Source organism: Rattus norvegicus, chromosome 3 (assembly GCF_036323735.1).
Source record: "Rattus norvegicus strain BN/NHsdMcwi chromosome 3, GRCr8, whole genome shotgun sequence".
Classification (NCBI taxonomy): Eukaryota; Metazoa; Chordata; class Mammalia; order Rodentia; family Muridae; genus Rattus; species Rattus norvegicus.
The window spans coordinates 41959383-41978143 of record NC_086021.1 but is presented as its reverse complement, the minus strand read 5'-3'; the positions used below and the strand labels follow the sequence as shown (position 1 = coordinate 41978143).

At 55.7% G+C, this 18761-nt stretch overlaps 2 protein-coding genes and 2 non-coding genes across 28 annotated transcripts in view; 2 read left to right on the top strand and 2 right to left on the bottom strand.

Annotated features, from left to right (window-relative positions):
• The window catches only part of Dennd1a (DENN domain containing 1A), a 487315-nt gene extending 483673 nt beyond the window's left edge, over positions 1–3642 (top strand). For 22 of the 23 annotated variants that reach the window (XM_039105292.2, XM_039105287.2, XM_039105285.2 and 19 more), the window contains 2 exons: positions 916–1174; positions 1368–3624. In XM_039105292.2, the coding sequence (XP_038961220.1) occupies positions 916–1174; positions 1368–2600 (1492 nt within the window). In that variant the 3' untranslated portion in view covers positions 2601–3624. Of the gene's footprint in view, positions 1–915; positions 1175–1367 lie in introns of all 23 variants that reach the window. The other variant, NM_001191747.1, reaches the window with a different exon arrangement.
• The window catches only part of Crb2 (crumbs cell polarity complex component 2), a 27936-nt gene continuing 12689 nt past the window's right edge, over positions 3515–18761 (bottom strand). For 2 of the 3 annotated variants that reach the window (XM_063284262.1, NM_001135761.2), the window contains exons 3-13: positions 15698–15893; positions 15475–15614; positions 14880–15065; positions 14590–14703; positions 11560–12432; positions 10966–11474; positions 10344–10509; positions 8675–9452; positions 8063–8179; positions 7214–7340; positions 3515–6115 (exon numbers count right to left, since the gene is read on the bottom strand). In XM_063284262.1, coding sequence (XP_063140332.1) covers positions 5891–6115; positions 7214–7340; positions 8063–8179; positions 8675–9452; positions 10344–10509; positions 10966–11474; positions 11560–12432; positions 14590–14703; positions 14880–15065; positions 15475–15614; positions 15698–15893 — 3431 coding nt within the window. In that variant the 3' untranslated portion in view covers positions 3515–5890. The remainder of the gene's footprint in view (positions 6116–7213; positions 7341–8062; positions 8180–8674; positions 9453–10343; positions 10510–10965; positions 11475–11559; positions 12433–14589; positions 14704–14879; positions 15066–15474; positions 15615–15697; positions 15894–18761) is intronic. The other variant, XM_063284263.1, reaches the window with a different exon arrangement.
• LOC120101945 (U6 spliceosomal RNA) lies at positions 16531–16637 on the bottom strand. Its single transcript, XR_005502998.1, has one exon. It is a non-coding gene; the product is annotated as a U6 spliceosomal RNA (small nuclear RNA).
• Positions 17247–17353, top strand: LOC120101933 (U6 spliceosomal RNA). The gene has a single exon (XR_005502987.1). It is a non-coding gene; the product is annotated as a U6 spliceosomal RNA (small nuclear RNA).

The window sequence follows — 18761 nt, the reverse complement described above, 5'->3', positions numbered from 1 at the left end:
AACTTCTCTGGGTTTCCATGTCCTCATCTGTAAAGTAGGGTGTAAGTCCCAGACAGAAAAGTCTGATGAATGAATAGAGTTGGGACTTCCTCCTGATCTTTCAATGGGCCGTTGGTGTCAGCCTGCTTGTGACCAGCAGGTGGCGCCCTCAACCCACGTCACCAGCACCATGTGCATAGCCAGCCTGACCCTAGAAGGGAGGCATTCATTGCACTGGCCAGCCTTTACAGAGGTCAGGGCTGGTACTACCTCCCCACAATTCAGTGGTGTCCTCAGGCTCAGCGGGAAAGCAAAAGCAGCTAGCTGTTACACCCAGCTCTCCCAAAAAGTAGTGATGTGTGGATTCACAGAACTTACAGAGGGGTTGTGGCCATGTGTGCCGTCGGTTGCATGAGTCTCTGCATGCCCTCTCTGCTTGTTCATGGAACGCACCACCACTTGAGCAGCTGAGATCTCAAAGGTTCACTGACTTACCCAGGTTCCCCCCCAGCAAGGGATGGAACCAGGGCTCAAACGTAAGTCATACAAGCTGAGGCCTACAAGCTTCCCTAGAGATGCTAGGGCTCCTGGTTAGCCATGCTCTGCCCCCAACTCTGAAGCTAAGGTTGATCACTATACAGGAAGCAGGTGGGACAAAGAAATGCATGTATCTGCCTGCAATGCCCCTCCACTCCTGTGTGGTTTGTATGTGTTACATACAAAGACCTTGGGGCCAAGGGCACTTCAGCACTCCATCAGAGCAAGTGAAGAGTCACAGCATCCCACCCAAGGCACCAGTCACACTAAAGAACCCAATCCAGCCCCAGGAGAACCACAAAACATTGGTCCTGGGGCCTGGTGTCTCAGGGGCTGGGGGCACTTGCTGCTCCCACAGATTCCCTAGAGGAAAGTCCATCTGGCTTTGTTTCCTCCTAGGCCACAGCCATACAGGACTTTGAAAGAATCAGACAGCGCAGAAGGTGATGAGACCGAGAGTCCAGAGCAGCCAACTCGGGAGCCCTGGGGGCCTACCCCTGCTCCACCTGACCGAGCTGCCAGCATTGACCTTCTAGAAGATGTCTTCAGCAGCCTAGATGTGGAGGCACCACTGCAGCCGCTGGGCCAAGCCAAGAGCCTGGAGGATCTTCGGGTCCCCAGAGACTTGCGGGAACAGTCAGGCAGCTTTGATTACCAGGTGTGGTGGGAGTGGGGACAGTAGCTGATGGGGCTTGGAGTCCAGATGGGCTTGGGTCTCTGCAGGTGTCCCAGGTACCTGCAGTTCCTCCTAATCTCAGGAGCCATGTGCTCGGTAAACAGGAAGGGTGGGGTACCTTCTACCCTTGCCTGGGCCAACCAGTGGTCATCACCTCCTCCCTCCTTTCCCACAGAGGCTGGACCTATGCAGAAGTGAGAGGGGCCTTAGCATGGCTGCAGCCTTGAAGTTTGCTCATCCATATACTCAGCTCTGGAGTCTCGGACAAGACGACATGGCCATCCCCAGCAAGCCCTCCATGACCTCCCCTGAGAAGCCCTCAGCTCTGCTTGGTACTTTGCCAGCACTGCCTGTCAGACCCCAGAACCAGGAGGGCATCCTGAGCCCCAGCATCAAGGAGGAGACTCCCGTGCCAGCTCCAGGCAGCATCACCATTCCCAGGCCACAAGGCAGAAAGACCCCTGAGCTTGGCATTGTGCCTCCACCACCCACTGCCCGGCCAGCCAAGCTCCAGGGTGCTGGCGGCCCACTTGGTGACTTCTCTTCAGAGCCACTACAGATGGACCTGGAAAGACAAGCTGCTCTGAGTCCAGCCCTCTTGTCAGGGCTGCTCCCGAGAGCTGGTCCCCAAGGCTCCACAGAACTTGTGCAGTCACCCAGCCCAGCCCCAGGAGCTGCAGGCACAGGCAGCGATGCCCTGCTTGCTCTCCTGGACCCACTTAACACAGCCTGGTCAGGCAGCACCATCCCATCCTATCCTACTACCCCCAGTGTAGCCACCCCATTCACCCCCCAGCTCAGCTTCCCCTCAACAGTGACACCCTCCCCTTTTGCACAGACACCACTCAATCCCTTTGTCCCCTCTGTGCCAGTAGTACCACCCACCATGTCCCTGGGCTCTACACCAGCCAGACCTTTTGGGACGCCTCCAGCATCCCTAGGGCCAGCATATGCACCTAGCATCCTATTGTCTGGTTCTAGCTTCTGTGCCCCTCACAGGTCTCAGCCCACCCTCTCTGCTCTCTCTATGCCCAACCTCTTTGGCCAGATCCCAATGGGTGCCCACACTAGTCCCCTGCAGCCACTTGGCCCCCCAGCCGTTGCCCCCTCCAGGATCCGAACATTGCCTCTGCCCCGCTCAAGTGCCAGGGCTGCTGAGGCCAAGCAGGGGTTGGCCCTGAGGCCAGGTGAATCCCCACTGCTGCCTCCTAGACCACCACAGAATCTACAGCCAACCCTGCAGCCCTCTGCTCCTACACAGGCCAGAGACCCCTTTGAGGATTTGCTACGGAAAACCAAGCAAGATGTGAGCCCAAGCCCAGTCCCGGCCCCGGCCCCAGCCCCAGCCCCAGCCTCAGCCTCCACCTCTGTGGAGCAGCTCCGCAGGCAGTGGGAGACCTTCGAGTGACCATGCCTATGCCACTGTCCAGTACCGTGCCTCCCCAGTGTCCCGTTCCTGGCCAGGCTTCACCGGGGCAAAGGGACTCTGCCCCTCTCCTCCATAGCCCATCTCTGAGGCCTGGCCCTGGGAGCTCGTCCCAGAGGAGAGAGCTGCCTGCCACCACCCTCAGCACCCTGTGTGGGTTTTGCACTATATGTCAGCTGGGCCAGCTGTGTCCCACCACCTTCCCTCCCTTAGTCCAAGAGGAGTCAAGAAGCTCGAGGCTGCTCTCAAGCCCAGCTCTCCTCCTTTGCTGGGCCCTACCCCACAGGGCAGATGTCAGTAACGCACTGTGTAAGCACATCTTTGGGGGACATAGGTGTTTGGGGGGCTGGAATGAGGACCACTCCTGGGCTGGCATTTCTCCCTGGTGGTCATCTCCAAACCTCACTAAGCAATACACTCTTTGCTGAGTCTTCACCTAACCACCAAACTCGAGTTGTTCCTAAAGGGCCAGCGGTCTGGAGACCTAATGGTCAACAAGCCCAGCCCCAGCCAGCCCTTCCAGGGCTCGGGAACACCAGCAACTCTAATTTATACGACGACCCCCAAACCTGAGTCGAAGGAGCTGCCTTTAGCTCTGCCACCTCCATACCTCTGGGCTTTCCTGTCAATCAAAGCTCAGGCTCAGCCTCCTGCCCATGGAGCTTATGGGCACCAGTGATGGAGTCCAGCTCAAAGGACAAGCTTCCTGACACAGGCAAAAGAGAGGGCAGCTGCTTGAGCTCCTGGGTCAAGATCAGGTGGGGCCCCAGGCCCCCAGGGGCCCCGTGGAGTGAATATACACATGGCCTCTGAGCCTGGGGCGGGTGGGGCCCAGCCCTCCCCACTGTCTCCAGCCTCTCGCCAGCGCAGAAATTCCTGAGTCCAAGTCACCAAAGTTATAATGAAATGTTTGTTATTGTTTCTTTGATCTTGCTTTTCCTTTTTACCTTATTGATTTGATGAATCTTGAAAATTGATTCCTTTCAATAAACCAAGGTAAAACACAGACTAACCATTTAAGAAAACATCCACAGAGACATGCAGGAAATTGTGCACATTTGACCTGATTTCTCATTTCCTATGTGTAAATGGTCAGACAGCCAACCCCAGGGTTTCTGGGGGTTGGGAACACGGGGGTGGAGTCATCAGAGGTCCCTATCACTTTAGGGACCCTCTCTGTGTCTGAGAGGTTTATGGGTCCCTGAGGCCTAGGCCAGAGCCCCCCCATCCCGCCCAGGGCTCTGTCTTGGTGTGCTCAGCCACTAGACAGCAGTCTCTCCTGGGTCATGGAAAGCCTCCTGGCATCCTGGTGTTTCAGGACAGGTCTCAGCTCCACTTCCTCCACCCCAGCAAACTCTGGGCTCCACACAAGATGAAGCAGTGGGCAGTAGGGTGACGAGGTGTGGGGCAGCCTAGGAAGCAGCAGACACCTGTGGCCCACTGCACATGTTTGTTGTCACCTGTCCATCTCACCGGGTAGAAGCTGCAGTCCCAATGATGAACTCTAGATGTGGTCACTGAAACTGGGCAGAGGACTGTAGTCCCGAGTCCTTCAAGGAGCTCTGGGCATGGGGAGCCTGAGCAGGTACTCATCTCCACCAGCCATCCTGCAGAAGTAGAGGCCACTGCACTCCAGCCTATGCATACCTGAGGCTCTGAGCCACCATCCCTCCCAGTGAGGGATTATAGATGAGCAGGGGGCAGGACTATACGAACGAACAAGTTCCACCCCTCCGCCATATCTCAGCAAGAACAGCATCTACCCCAAGTGAGTACTTGTGTAGGCCACATTGGTGACACTGACGTGGAACTGGAATGTTTCATCGAGTTGGCATTCCACAGGAAACATCTTGGGAGCTGGCAACTGCAACAGTTCACACAGGAGCCTGTTTCCTCTTCCCTCTCCCAAGGGACATGGAGACAGCTGATGGCGAAGTGGTCCCACCACTACAGGGTAAGAACCAAGCAGGCCTCCTAGCTTAGCATCCAGGGTCTCATATCAAAGCCCACGTCTGCCTTCTGAGCCGGCTGAAACCTTGAAACAGCCAGCTTCCATGTGTAAAAGTCACTTGGCATTTGCACGTGGAAACTCCTGGTAAACAAGGAAGACAAAGGACACCTCTCCAAGTCAGAGGGCTCTGGGAGGTTTCAGGGAGGCTAAACCTGCAGGCCAGTGCTTGGGGCAGGGGGTATCAGAAGTCAAGCACACTGAGTAGTCACAGGACGAGCACCAGTGCAGAAGCTGCCTGCGGTCCATCTGCCGGGTACTGCTGTTTGGCACACAACAGAGGTCTTCCTTGGCAACAGAACTGCAGGCAAAGGGGTAGCCTGCGCTGGAGAACCACAAGATGGTGAGTCTGCAGGGGCCAGGGACAGGGGAGAAAGACATCTCCATCCTTCTGCCTCCTTTCCAAGGTCCCAAGAAGTCCTTTCAACTCTAGGCAGGTGAGCCACTTTCCAACACCCAAAAGGGCACCAGTTCTTTCCATCAGAATGGAATTTTAATGACTTCTGAAGTTTTCTGCCTGTTTGTCTCTCGGATCCTCAGAATAGCCTCCCTCGTGAGGTAGGCAGACAGGTTGCTCCACTCCAGCAAGTGCCCACAGCAGGCAGGACAGCCCAGGGCAGCTGCTCCATGGTTCCTGCAGACCTGCCCTACAGCCATGGCCATAGCACTGTCAAGTCAGATCTACCCCAAAGGGCTTTTGTTCTGGAAACCAAGGATACTCCTCTATTTCCCAGCTTCCCCAGGATAAGGGCTGTCCTTGGAGAACAAGATGTCAAGACCAAAGTCTAGGTGCTTGGGTAAGCTGTGGCCAGTTCAGTGTGAGAGAACGTGCAGCCTTGGGCTGCCCCTGTCTCAGAGGTATCCATCTGGGTTGTCCCCAGACATGAAGCTCTTACCACAGTCATAACACATTACAATCTGCTGACCAACACATCCCCATGTATATTCTCTTTCTTCCTCTCCTTTCTTCCCCAAACAGAAAGATGCACACAAACACACACGCACACACCCTGTCATACCATGGACACCCACGTGTGCCCTGTATACAGCCCAGCAGGTCAGAGAGGTGCATTCCCTCACAGCCTTCTCTGCTTCCCTGAGTCGTTTCCCACTTCCTGAGTCCATGGATGGACAGGGCAAGGGCTGCCAGCCACCGGGGCACATCCTGTGGATGTCCCATCTCTGGAAACAGTCTCCTTGGGTCTCCAGGTAGAAGTTCTGTGGTGACCCTGTGGGGCCTTCAGGACATAGCAGCCAGCCAAGCCTAGATAAGTCTCTCCTCTGGTGGCACCTTGAGGACACTGTCCATCTCCAGACGAGCCCCAGCTACCTCCTGCTGACTTGGGCTGTAAGTGCCCTCAGACTGGCGGCGCTTTCTGGCAGCCAGAATTCCTGAGAGGAGGCCCAGGAGGAGGAGGAGGAGGCAGGCACAGGCTGCAGGCACTGCTACCTCCAGCAGTGGGAATGGCAGAGGCAGAGGCAGGGTTTTCTGCAATAGATGGGAGACAAGAAAACTCAGGGAAGTCTCCCAGAGTTAGTGAGTCCCTGAGATGTCCAAGCAAAGAAGCTAAGAAGCCACCTGTCCCAGCCAATGCTAGGGAGTGTGGCATAGCCCTGGCTAGGAGGGTAAACAGTGGACATTCCAGGAGTTCCTGTGAGGGTTGTCACAAGAAGTCAACAACAGTCAGCTGAAGTAAAGCAGGAACAGAGAGCAGAGCTGGAGTGAACTGAGTCCACTAATGATAAGGAAAGACTGAATTCACTATGTCCTGCCTGCCTGCCTGCCTGCCTGCCTGCTGTTCTGACAGCCTGGTTTGGGGGTAAGGGCAGCTTTTCTCCATTTCCAGTCACAGAGTCCCAGGGTGTCCCACTAAAGGTTCCAAGTCCCAGACTGAGAACCCCAGCAATCCAAACATCAGGGTCTCCCATTCCCAGGCTTTTCCCTACATATTGGGCTTTTCTGCTACTACTGTCTGCCACTTGCTTACCCAATCTCAGCATTCAGCCCTGAAGAAGGGGGCCCCAAAGCTATAAAGTGATAGTGGGCAGGTGAGGAGGCAAAGCCTATAGGTTCACCTTGCCAGGAGCTCTTCCCAGAAGCAAAGGGGACTCCTTGCTTACAGCCAGCCTGCCAGGGGCCTCCCCAGACTGTCCTTTCACAACCCCCTACATCAGCACCCACCATGGGCTCACAGCCTCTCTAAAGCTCTGTGCTGAGCCTCCTTGGGGTGAGGGATACCTACAGTGCCCAAGACTGATGTGCTTCTGGAACCCAAGGACACTGACTATACACTCCATGTTCTTTTAGTCTTGAAAGCCAGTCCCAGAGTACACTTGGAAGATCCCAACCTGTCCCCACTGCCACTACCCTGGATACCATTGGGAAGCTCCAGACTGTGTGTGATGGATGGGGGCTCCCTAAGCTCTCCCTGAGATGAAAATAACTCTTACATGGGGTACTAGAAGGGGCCTAAGTATCCTCTCCCCACCCTCAACAAAGTTTATCCACTGTTAAGTCCACAGGGGCCATGCCCTCCCTGCCCACTGTCGAAAGAACCCTAGCCACCCAGCCCTGGGTACCACTCACCACCACTTCACAGAACTGGCCAGAGAATCCTGCACTGCAAGTACATTCAAATATGCCACTGGTCACCCGGCAGGTGCCCCCATTCAAGCAAGGACTGGCTTCACAGGGTTGGTCAAGACTCTGACATCTGGAAGAGACAGTGGCTGAGAAGGCAAAGTCCTCCCACCCACAGCTGCCTCCCATTCCCCTAGCCGTTTTTCCCCTTCCAGCATCAAAGTTTATCCAGCTTGGCTTGGCCTTGCCAGGTGACCAGAGCTGAAGGTGATTTCCATCACCTACCCACTCAGCTGGGCCCACTGTACACGACTGAGAAGGCTCCTACTCCATGATAAGTGGGGGGAGGGGAGAGGGTGGGAGGGGGTGGTGCTGCAGAACAGGGATGCCAACTGCACCTCCTAGGGGCCCAGAAGTTGCATTTTGTCCATGTCCATTGAGGACTAAAGAAAGGGCTTTAAGAAACTGGGTGGGCGCCGGCAGTGATGGTGCATGCCTTCAATTCCAGGACTTGGGAGGTGGAGGAAGATGGATCTCTGAGTTTGAGGCCAGCCTAGTCTACAGAGTAAGTTCCAGGGACAGCCAGCTACATAGTGAAACCCTGCCTCAAAAACAGACAGACAGACAAAAAAAACAAAAAAAAGGAAGAAAAAAGAAAACTACTGCCCACCCAGTATCTGCCCAACAGATAATGGTCTTTTTTTTGGAACCGCAGAACCAAAAGACACTGGTGGATCATCTGGCACTGAAGTCAATGAGGAACAAGACAAGGAGGACCTCATTGCCCTGGCCCAGGCTGGGAACCCCAGGGGCAAGCTCCAAGTCAACAGCCCAGGCCCTGGTCTCCAGACCCACCTGAGGCCAGCAAGGCCTTCCTGGCAACTGCAGTTAGTGCCTAAGGGGCCACCCCCACAAGGGGCACCATCCTTGCAGGTGGAGTTGAGGCTACACCCCTGAGGCAAGGTAGGCAACCTGCAGAGAAATGAAAGGCCGGTGAGGTGCTGGGAGCTGGCCATCGTGCAGCAGCCTTCCCCAGGAAGCAAAGGAATACAGGGCTGTCACTCTGCTATCTCCCCCCTCCCCACACAACCCCACAAGATCTGAGGCCTTTGATAAGTGCTGACATTAAAGGACAGTGCAAAACAGTTCCTAAACTGAAGGAGGGAGGAGAGATAGACCAGGGCTAGACAGCTCTGGAACCAGAAGGAAATGGAGTTGCAAAAACAACATCATTAAGGTAGCTTGCTGCAAGGCTCCAAAATCATGCTCCCTGATTAGTTCTGTCCTAATTCTCCCCAAACCATAATGTTGTCCTGAAATTCAAATTTTAACCTGTAGTAGTTTATGGGCACCAAACTGAACTAGCTACGGAGAACTTATTCCCTCCAAACTACCCATGATAAATCAGCAGTCAGCAGTACCCACTGCCACAGCTATCCTCAGGTCAAGTCCCCTTGCCTTCCGCACCTGCAGCGCGGGCCGGAGAAACCCGGAGGGCACCGACACTCGAAGCGGCCGTCCGGGCGCGTGTTGCATTGGCCCCGGACACAGGGCGATGAGCGACATGGATCAGCGTGGATCTCGCAGCGGGGTCCTTCCCAGGCGGGGCCGCAGGAACAAGCAAAGACGTCGAAGAGGTCGAGGCAGGCACCGCCGTGCAGGCAGGGCGAGGGCGTGCATACTGGCCCGCCCCGGCAGCCTAGGCTCACTGCCGGCGGAGACCCAGGCCAAGCCATGAAGTGCTCGCGTGCCCCAGACATCGCGCCGGACCGCGGTGGCGCCAAGGGTAAGGGGAGGTCGCCGAGCGCCACCCGGCCCAGGCAGCCCGTGAAGTTCTCGGCCAGTAGCAGAGGCACGGCACCCGGGCCCTGAAGGAAACCCAGGTCGCCGCCCAAGCCGTGCAAAGCCACGGGTGTCGCCGCGCCGTCCAGCCACAGCAGCCAGCGTGAGGCGGCGGCCTGTGGAAACTCCCGGGCTAGGCGCACGCGATGCCAGGCACCGTCAGCCACGCGCGGCCCGGGCGCCGGCAGCACCGAGCCCGCCACATCTACTGCCAGCAAGCCATTGCGCACCGCCAGCCAGATATTGGAGTGGGCACCCGCGGCAGAGGCAGCGCGCAGCAGCCCAGCCTCCAGGTCGCGTGTGCGGAAGGCCAGGGTGACCCTGCTGAGCGCGCGCGATGAGGACACGTTGTGGCCTGTGAACACAGCAGGAGGGCCCTCGCGGAACGTGGCTTCGGCCACACCTGCAGAGAGAGAGAGCCACTGGGAAATGACCTGCCAGACCTCTACACCAAGAGTGCAGGTGGTAGGGTCCATGATCCACAACTGTTGACCAGAGCAGGCACCCACCTGTCACCTGATCTCAGAAACTGCAGCTCCCTCTTCCACCCCTTATGCATTCTCCACCTGGAGGGAATCAGTTCCGGGGTGGTCCTAAGGGGACCACAATACCTGCTACCCTGAAGGCCCTAGACATATTAATATTAACCCCTCACAAGTCTAGCCTGTTCCCTTCCTCCCTGAAGGAGGCTCGCTCTTCACTGCATACAGGTGCAGGTCCAGTCACACACACCCTTCTCCCCCTTACCCTCTGTAAGGCTGGCAGTGTAGCTCTGCTGGTAGACTACCTAGCATGTGGGAGGCTTTGGATTCCACTCCTAGCACCCAGCAAATTGGGCATAGGGGCCCATATCTGTAGTCCCTGAACTGGGGAAGTTAAGGCAGGAGAAGCACAAGTTCAAATCATGGCAAGTTCATGCTACATGGTGAGTTCACGGCTAGCCTAAGCAACGTGAGCCCCTTGGTCTCTGAGCTGCTTGGAGGGCTTCAAAACCCCCACCATCTTCTCCTGCGTGCACTTTCCATGATCTGTATTTCAGCTGTCCTAAGAACTTTAAAACCTCCTGCATGCCACACACTCCTTCTAACCTGCCTCTCCTGTGGCTTCCTTGAAGTTGCCTTGGAAACCCCAGCATATGCTCAGCCCCCTTCCCCTTGCCCCTCCCATGTTTCTCAGAATGCAGTGACCCTCCATATTGGGGATGGTGGCATTACTGATCCACCACCCAACATCCTGTAAACCCTAAGGGATTTCTAACCATCTACAGTACCCAGAACCCAGGACACAAACTCACACACAAAGCCATCTGGAACCTCCTCACAGGTGGCAGGCGGCAGGCATGGCTGCCTGGGGCACCATCGCTGCTGGGCACAGGTGGGCCCCGTGAAGTTGTCAGGGCAAGTGCAGTAGAAGTCATTCCAGGTGATGTGGCATGTTCCACCATTGAAACAGGGATTGGGCTGTGGAAGAGTCAGGACACCAATGAGCACTCGTAAAGCAGCACCCCACCCCCAAGACCTCATCACAGAGTCGAGGGAAAGTGGTCATTGCCCCTACATTGCAGACGAGATGGTAGGCCCATAGAGGTGAAGCCATTCGCCTGAGGACCCAGCCACTGAAGAGCTAGCCTAGTTTGTACTAGGTTATCGAAGCTGATGAACCTCCATGCCTCTTTCCTCTAAGTGGCAGCTGAGAAAAGGCCGGGGCACATCCTCTGTCTAGGTCAGGATGTCACCTGAGACTGATACAAAGGGGACCTTAGGAAGGAAAAGCAACTGGACAGGGAGGAGATGGGGTACTCCCATGCTGCCACTCTGGTGACAGGAATGTGAGCGGCTCATGTGGCTGTCTTGCACCTCAGCTTGCCCTATGTCATAGCACAGATCCCAGCTTGGGACCCTCTTGCAGGCACTCACATTGCACGTGTCCTCAGAGACACAGCCCTGGGTGAGGTTGGAGGACTGACCAGCTTCCAGTTCACTGGGCCAACTTGAGTTCTCCATGGGAGAAGAGAAGAAGGGGAGGTGGATGCCGTTGAGTTGTAGGTCCTGGAGACAGCCTCGGAAGGGCCCACCCCAGGGCTGGGTATCATCAGGGTAGAGCCTCCCACCCACATACAGCCACTGGCCCAGGTCCTGGAGCTGGTCAGGCCCAAAGCTGAGCACCACCAAGTGACGGAGTCCATCATCCCGGCGCCCAGGGAGGATCACAGCAGGATGACCCAGCACCTCTGCCCGGATCTGGCCCTCACTCAGGGACACAGTTAGGCTAGCAACTGAATCATTGGCAAACTGGAGCAACAGGCTGGCGGGCTCACGAGTGCGGAGGAAAAACGACACGGTGAGGTTCGGGCCTAGCATCTGGTGGAGCAGGAAGGTGGCTGAGCTCATGACACCGCCCAAGCCAAAGGTGGCAGCAGGAACCTCTGCAGGGAGAAGCGGTAATGAGGTGAGGCCAGCAGGCTTAGGGGCTCAGCATTAATGCTACCTCCCCACCCCAAAACTTCTCACCATCAGTGCACTTGGACCCATGGTAAGGTCTCGGGCAGTCGCAGCGGAAGTCAGTCCACAGGTCCACACAGGCCCCTCCATTGGCACAGGGCAGAGGTTGGCAAGGCTCTGTGCGCTCACAACCCAGGAGCACACTTCCCTTGAGCTCCTCAGGCAGCAGAAGGTGCCCTTCCACACGCACATCCTGGAAGCAGCCTGCAAAGGCCCTGCCGCCCAAATGGATGGAGTAGGGCTCCGGAGACCCAGAAGCCACCGAGGCTGTAGGATCTGTAGCCACAGTGCCAGAGACCACACAGAGCTGGCCAGGGCAGCCCTCATGCCAGAGCCGCAGCTCCAGGGTTCCCAGGCGGAGTGTCACTTCCACCTGATGCCAATGCCCGTCATTTAAGGCTAGGTCTGGCAGTGTAAGGACAAGGTCAGCAGTGCCACGTCTCCAGAGTGTGGCTTGGAGCATGGCCCCCACCAGAACCAGCTCCAAGCTGTCCCGTGAGTCCTTAAGAGTAGCCAGGGCTCCAGCAAGCAGGGTGGTACGAAATCTCAGTGCAAAAGCCAGGGAGGCACCAGCTGGCACCAATCCCCACACGGAACTCCCAGACACAACCGAGAAAGTGGTATTCTGGTCACAGAAAGACCCATAGGTCCCAGGCAGGCAACGGCAGATATAACTGTGGAAACCAGACTTGAAGGTGGGGATGCAGGTGGCAGCCAGTGGGCAGGCGTGGCCCTGGCAGCCTGTGAGCTGCACAGAACAGTCATGTCCACCCCAGGCCTCGGGGCACTGGCAGATGTAGCCTGCTACAGTGTCGCTGCAGGTCCCACCGTGCAGGCATGGTTCCGACTGGCACTCGTCCGTATCCTCCTGACATGTCAGTCCTAAAGGAGAGAGATCAGCCAAGCAAGGGTCAGTACACCATGCCAGAGCCACGGTCTCCAACCAGAACTCACATGTCTCATGGTGCTGCTGACCTCGGCACCTACACACCAGGTCCCCCAGGGTTCCCTTCCCTGACCAAGTCTGAAAAGTCTCCATGCCACGTGGGTCTGACTCAGGGAAGCGCTGCCTGGCTCCACCCCATGCCTCTTGCTTTGCCTCCAGGTCAGCTGCCTTCAGAAATTCCTCCCCATCCATCTCCAGAGTAGCCAGAGGTCTCTTTCCAAGGTGTCACCCGGCTATACACCTTTGCTGCATATGACCCCACCACTCACCTGCAAATCCCTTACAATATAAAGTTGGAGCCCTCTGTGGGCTATGCAGGATGAGGAGGAGTTTGAAAATAGTAAGGGAAGCTGAGGCATGACTTTCCAGGAAATACTTGGGATAATAGCAAGTTCAGGGCTTGATCAGCTCAAAGACCCAAACCTGCCATCACTCAGACAGGGCTCCCTAGAAACCTTTATTGAACATATGTTTACTCAGCTATGGTTTCCCTCTGGAGCCTGAATCTGTCCTTGGTACCCAGTGAAAGGGCCTGGCAGAGTCCTTATAGATGTGGACCAACCACAGGGATTCACCTGGAACTCACTGAGCACCCCAGGGCTCACTCCTCAGTCCCTCTACCCTGCCTTCTGTCCAAGGACACTGCCTGGGAAGGTGTCACCCCATCTTCCCTTTCATGATCAAAAGGCCAAAAAGCAATCCCAGTTCAGCCAGAGCCTCCACAACACAGCCGAGGCCATCCTCACCCCATGCCTCAGCTGTAGAGACACAGGCCCAGGAGTCCACTAGGCCAGGTCAGACTACACACCTCTACCTTCCTCCTCACAACCATCGGGCACCCACTGCCAACTCTTCCTTTGAGAGGCCCCAATCCTCCTACCTGCTAGGAGCCCAGGCTCCCCAGAAAAGGTCCCAGCACCCACAGCCCCATGGTCACCTACAGATGCACCAAGGCTTAGGAACAGGGCTCCCAGTCTGGCCTGCCTGCGTCCTTCTGAGCCAACTCAGCAATGCCAGGTTGACCTTCGGGTCCACAGCCTTCTGGTGTCTCAAGGGAGGCTGGGCGGAGAGCCCAGCCTCTCAGCTAGGATCTCTCCTCCAGGACTCTGAACTCAGAGCTCTCCCTCCCTGTGACTAACTGTGTAACTGGAAAGGATCTAGGCTCCCACTAGATCTAGACACTGTTCATGACACCCCTCTCCAGGCTTCACTACCATGTCCATGGTGGGGATGGTAAACCCTTTCTTGTGAGACTATGGAGGAGCTGGCCATTGTGGGAGGGTGTGTAAGGGAGGGACTCAAGCAATAGGAACAGTGAATAGGGCATGGGCCTCCCAACATGGGGGGCTTTGATACCCAATATGTTTGAGTGGCCCAGACAGGAGGAAGGGAATGTATCTCCAGTCCCTTCCCCAAGCAAAGGAACTCGCCTGCCTCCAGAAACCTGCAGGGAAAAGAGACCATGTGTGCCCGGCAGGAATGTCGGCATGTGGGGGAGTGCTACCTACATTCCAGTGGGGGCAGGGACCCCAGAGAGGGAAAGTCTGTGCGCAGTTCCTGGGTGTTTTAGCAGAGAGAACTTTCACACTCCAGCCTCTGACAGCTCCCCAGAGCCAAAGCAAGTCCTTCTGAAGCCATGCACCTGCACACAGTATTGCCTCCTCCTGTCTTAAACTGAGGCTCTGTCCCTCTTTGAGTTAATAGCAGGGTTCAGGGCCCTAGCCACCATACATCCATATATGAGCCTCATTTCCAACTCCAGGCCAGGCCTCTCGGGTTAGTCCCTTGTCCCCACAGCTGGCTCTGGCTTCACAGACATTCAGTACTTACAGGGCGGAAGTCACCAGCCAACATTCCCCAGGGGCAAAGGATCACCGGGCAGCCTTAGTACCACCCACAGCACGCTTCCCTCCTGACTGTACTCAAACTGACCAGTTTCTCCCCCTCAGTTGGGATTCTAGCTCAGCACACACACACACACACACACACACACACACACACACACCTCAGCTGTCACCTGTGCCACCACGGCCACCTTTAGCCTCATTTCCCGTATGCATCACCTCCGTGCCAGAGCCACCCCAGCTGAGCACCTGTGTATCCATCCTGACAGTAGCACTGGAAACCATTGGGCAGGTCCTGGCAGCTACCTCCGTTGAGACATGGCTCTGAGGCACACTCATTCACGTCCACGCTGCAGTCATCCCCTGTTAAGAAGGCTCAGCTGTGACTGCTGCCTGTACCCTCAGAGCCAGACCAGAACCGAAAGGGTCTGTTTTACAACTAGGGAGATTGAAACCCAGAGAGAAAGAGAGAGGAGGGTATTGGCCAGGCTGGATCCATCCTTGGGGCTCTAGACCCTGCTCTCCAGCAGGTAACTCACCAGCAAAGCCCGGAGGACAGCTGCAAAGGAAGCCAGCGGCTTGGCTGAAGCTGAAGGCTCCGGGGAAGATGGCCTGAACACCCCCATACAAGGTCGGGTCAGAGCGCTGCGAGCACCGGCCCCCATTATGACAGGGATCCGATGCACACTCATCCTCATCCACTTCGCACCGCTCTCCACTGAAGCCTGGGGCACACATGAAAACATGTCAGGAAACACAAGTGTCTAAGCAGTTCCCCTCCATGACCCAAGCCAACCCAGGGCCCAACAGAGACATCAGGATGCGAATATTGACAGAGGACGATAGGGACTAGTATAGCTAGCTCCCAATTGGTACAACCCAAGGGGCAGGTGCTGTTAGCAACCCTGTTTGCAGATCAGTAAACTGTGACTCACACAAGTAGGTTGCACATGCAGGTCTCAGAGGGCCCAAACTGCTCTCTCTCTCTCCCTCCCTCCTCCCTCTCCCCCTCCCTCCCTCTCTCCCTCTCCCCCTCTCTCCCTCCCTACCACACACACACACACACACACACACACACACACACACACACACACACACACACACAGTGGGGGAGTGGCAGGCGCACACACACACCTGGCCAGCAGAGGCAGCGGAAGCTCCGGAAGCCGTCGAGGCAGGATGCGTTGTGCACGCAGGGCGCAGAGGCGCACTCCAGCACCTCCTGCTCACAGCGCGCGCCTTCGTAACCCGTGTCCGCACAGTCGCACCGGAAACTGGCGTGAGCGGGCGGGAGCTGAGCGGGTGCCCATCCCGCAGCCCACCTCCCCTCAGCCAGGGAACCCCGCCAAGGGCTCACCCGTTGACCAGGTCGTGACACACGCCACCGTGCTCGCACGGCTGGCTCTGGCACTCGTCCACGTCCAGCTGACAGCTCGCGCCGGCGTATCCAGGTGCGCACACACAGCGGTAGGAGCCCACACCGTCCAGGCACGAGCCTCCGTGCAGGCAGGGCGCTGATGAGCACTCGTCCACCTCCGCCTCACAGGTCACGCCTGGACAGAGACAAGAGATACGGAGACCACATCTAGAGGGGCAAAAGGAGCCCAACCAGCAGCCCCAATCTGTTCTAGTTACCCATATGCCTCGCTCTTTCAGAGGAAGTGCTGCCCATAGACCCAGGCAGCCGGGTAGAAACAAGAAGACTCCCCTTGCCCTGACAGCCTCGCCGCGGGTGGACCCGAAAAGGGCTACTGTTTAATAATGTGACCTCCATAAGAGATACAACTGGATCCTCTGAGGACAGGAGCCAGGGCCTGTTCTAGAGAGCTGGGAATGGGTGGAGCAGAGGCTACCTCAGGAATAGCTTTTTGAAAATTGAGATAAAGCCAATCATGACAGTTGGTGGCACCCGTCTTGAGGCAGACGCAGAATGCCCTGGGGGAAAGATGGAGAAAAGACAGAACCTGGGAGAGTGGGGAAGAAAGGCATGAGGGCATCAGGTACTAGAGCCCGATCAGACTCCTGCTCATCAGGAGAGGTCAGGCTCAGCCATAAAGAGAGCTTCCTGCTCTTCCAGAGAGTTCTGTTCCTGGCACCTACTTTACGCAGTTCACACCTGCCCTAAGAGCAGACCTGCTTCGTTTAGCTTGCTTGCTGGCTTTCTTTCTTTCTTCCTTTCTTTCTTTCTTTCTAAATATGGAACGCTTCACGAATTTGCGTGTCCTCTTTGCGCAGGGGCCATGGTAATCTTCTCTGTATCGTTCCAATATTAGTATATGTGCTACCGAAGCGAGCACTTGGTTTAGCTTTCATGAAGATGTTCAGATGGGATCCCTACCATCCCCTCACCAGGGTCCCTCTTGCATACACATAACATAATTAAAATCTTGGAAAAAAAATTAGGGCTGGAGAGATGGCTCAGTGGTTAAGAGCACTGACTGCGGGTTGGGGATTTAGCTCAGTGGTAGAGCGCTTGCCTAGGAAGCACAAGGCCCTGGGTTCGGTCCCCAGCTCCGGGGGGGTGGGGTGGGGGGGGGAAGAGCACTGACTGCTCTTCCAGAGGTCCTGAGTTCAGTTCCCAGCCACCACATGGTGGCTCACAACCATCTGTAATGGGATCCAGTGCCCTCTTCTGGTGTGTCTGAAGACAGGGACAGCATACTTGTATACATAAAATACATAAATCTTTAATACATAATAATAATAAGTTGTTGGTTGGATAATAATAGTCGATCTTTGTGATCAGTCACCTTGACCAGATTTGGAATCCTCTAAGGGACACAGCTCCGGCTCCATCTGTAAGGGAGTTTACAGGAGGGTTTAAATGAAGAAGGAAGATCCACCCTGAGTCTGGGGAGCACCCTCCCCAGGACTGGGATCCTGGATTGAATAGAAATGGCGGCAGAGTGCTCGCTTCGGCAGCACATATACTAAAATTGGAACGATACAGAGAAGATTAGCATGGCCCCTGCGCAAGGATGACACGCAAATCTGTGAAGCGTTCCACATTAAAAAAAGAAAGAAAGAAAGAAAGAAATGGAGGCGGAGAGACAAACAAAAGGAAGAAAGTAATCAGAGCGCCAGCATCAGAGGATACAGTGTGACCAGGTCACTCATGTTCCTTCTGCTGTGTGGTCCATGCCATGATGGACGGCATCCCCACAAATATCCCTTTCCATTTATTTATTTATTTATGTATTTATGTATTTATTTATTTATTTATTATGTAAGTACACTGTAGTTGTCTTCAAACACACCAGAAGAGGGCATCAGATCTCATTACAGATGGTTGTGAGCCACATGTAGTTGCTGGGAATTGAACTCAGGACCTCTGGAAGAGCAGCCAGTGCTCTTTTTTTTTTTTTTTTTTTTTTTGTTCTTTTTTTTCCGGAGCTGGGGACCGAACCCAGGGCCTTGCGCTTCCTAGGTAAGCGCTCTACCACTGAGCTAAATCCCCAGCCCCGCAGCCAGTGCTCTTAACCACTGAGCCATCTCCTCAGCCCAAATATCCCTTTCCTTGCTTCTCTTGCTCCTCGTTAATAGTTAACCACAGCCATGGGAAGAGTAACCAACACTGCAGCTCAGCACTGCAGCTCCGAGCCCCATTGGTAGCTTTGAGCTGATGTGAGGAAGGGACCTTATAGAAGAGGGCCACTCTGGAGTAGGGTTAGCAATTCCTATGCTGTCTTGACTTTAAAACTATTAGTCTCTCGTTCTACCTAGGAATTGTCCCCATGCCTCTGGGGAAACTCTGAGTACACACTGGCCCTCCCCTGGATATGGGTGGAGACAGAGGGGGATGGAGAATCTCCAGGTGTGAGGATTTATGAGACGGATCCTGTTGGTGTAGATGCCCATGGCCTTTCCCCTCCCACCTAAGTAGGTTTTGTCACAGGGGCTCAGGAGCCAGCTGACCCCAGCTGGAGCCCTCCCTGCTTCCCAGTCTGGCCAGCCTCAGGACTCCTCCTTCCTGTGACCCTCCAGTCCCACTCCTCTCCTCGGTGCCAGGGAGAGCCAGGCCCAGGCGGCCTGGAATCCAACTCCCCCACCCTGCTGTGAGCAGGAGGGAAATGAGTCACACAACGCTGCCTGCTCACATCACATTCGCCGGAATCCTGCACAGACCGTGCTCTCATGCCTGCTGACAGACACACAGATGAGGACATAAGCAAGGTGGCCAGAGCACGCCTAGAGCTACCCTACACATGCCAATGGCTGGGACTTACAGTCTCACCGAAAGATAGTCAGTCCCTGAGGGAGGAAAGATACCGGGACCAGGGTCCTAATCGACTCTCACCATGGTGCCATCTCATCCCTCCATGTCCTTCCTGCAGCTTGGCCCCCAGTCTGTACTATTTGCTCAGAGGGGACTTCAAACTGCCTCACAGTCTGAGCACAATGTCTAAGTTAAGGGTTGATGG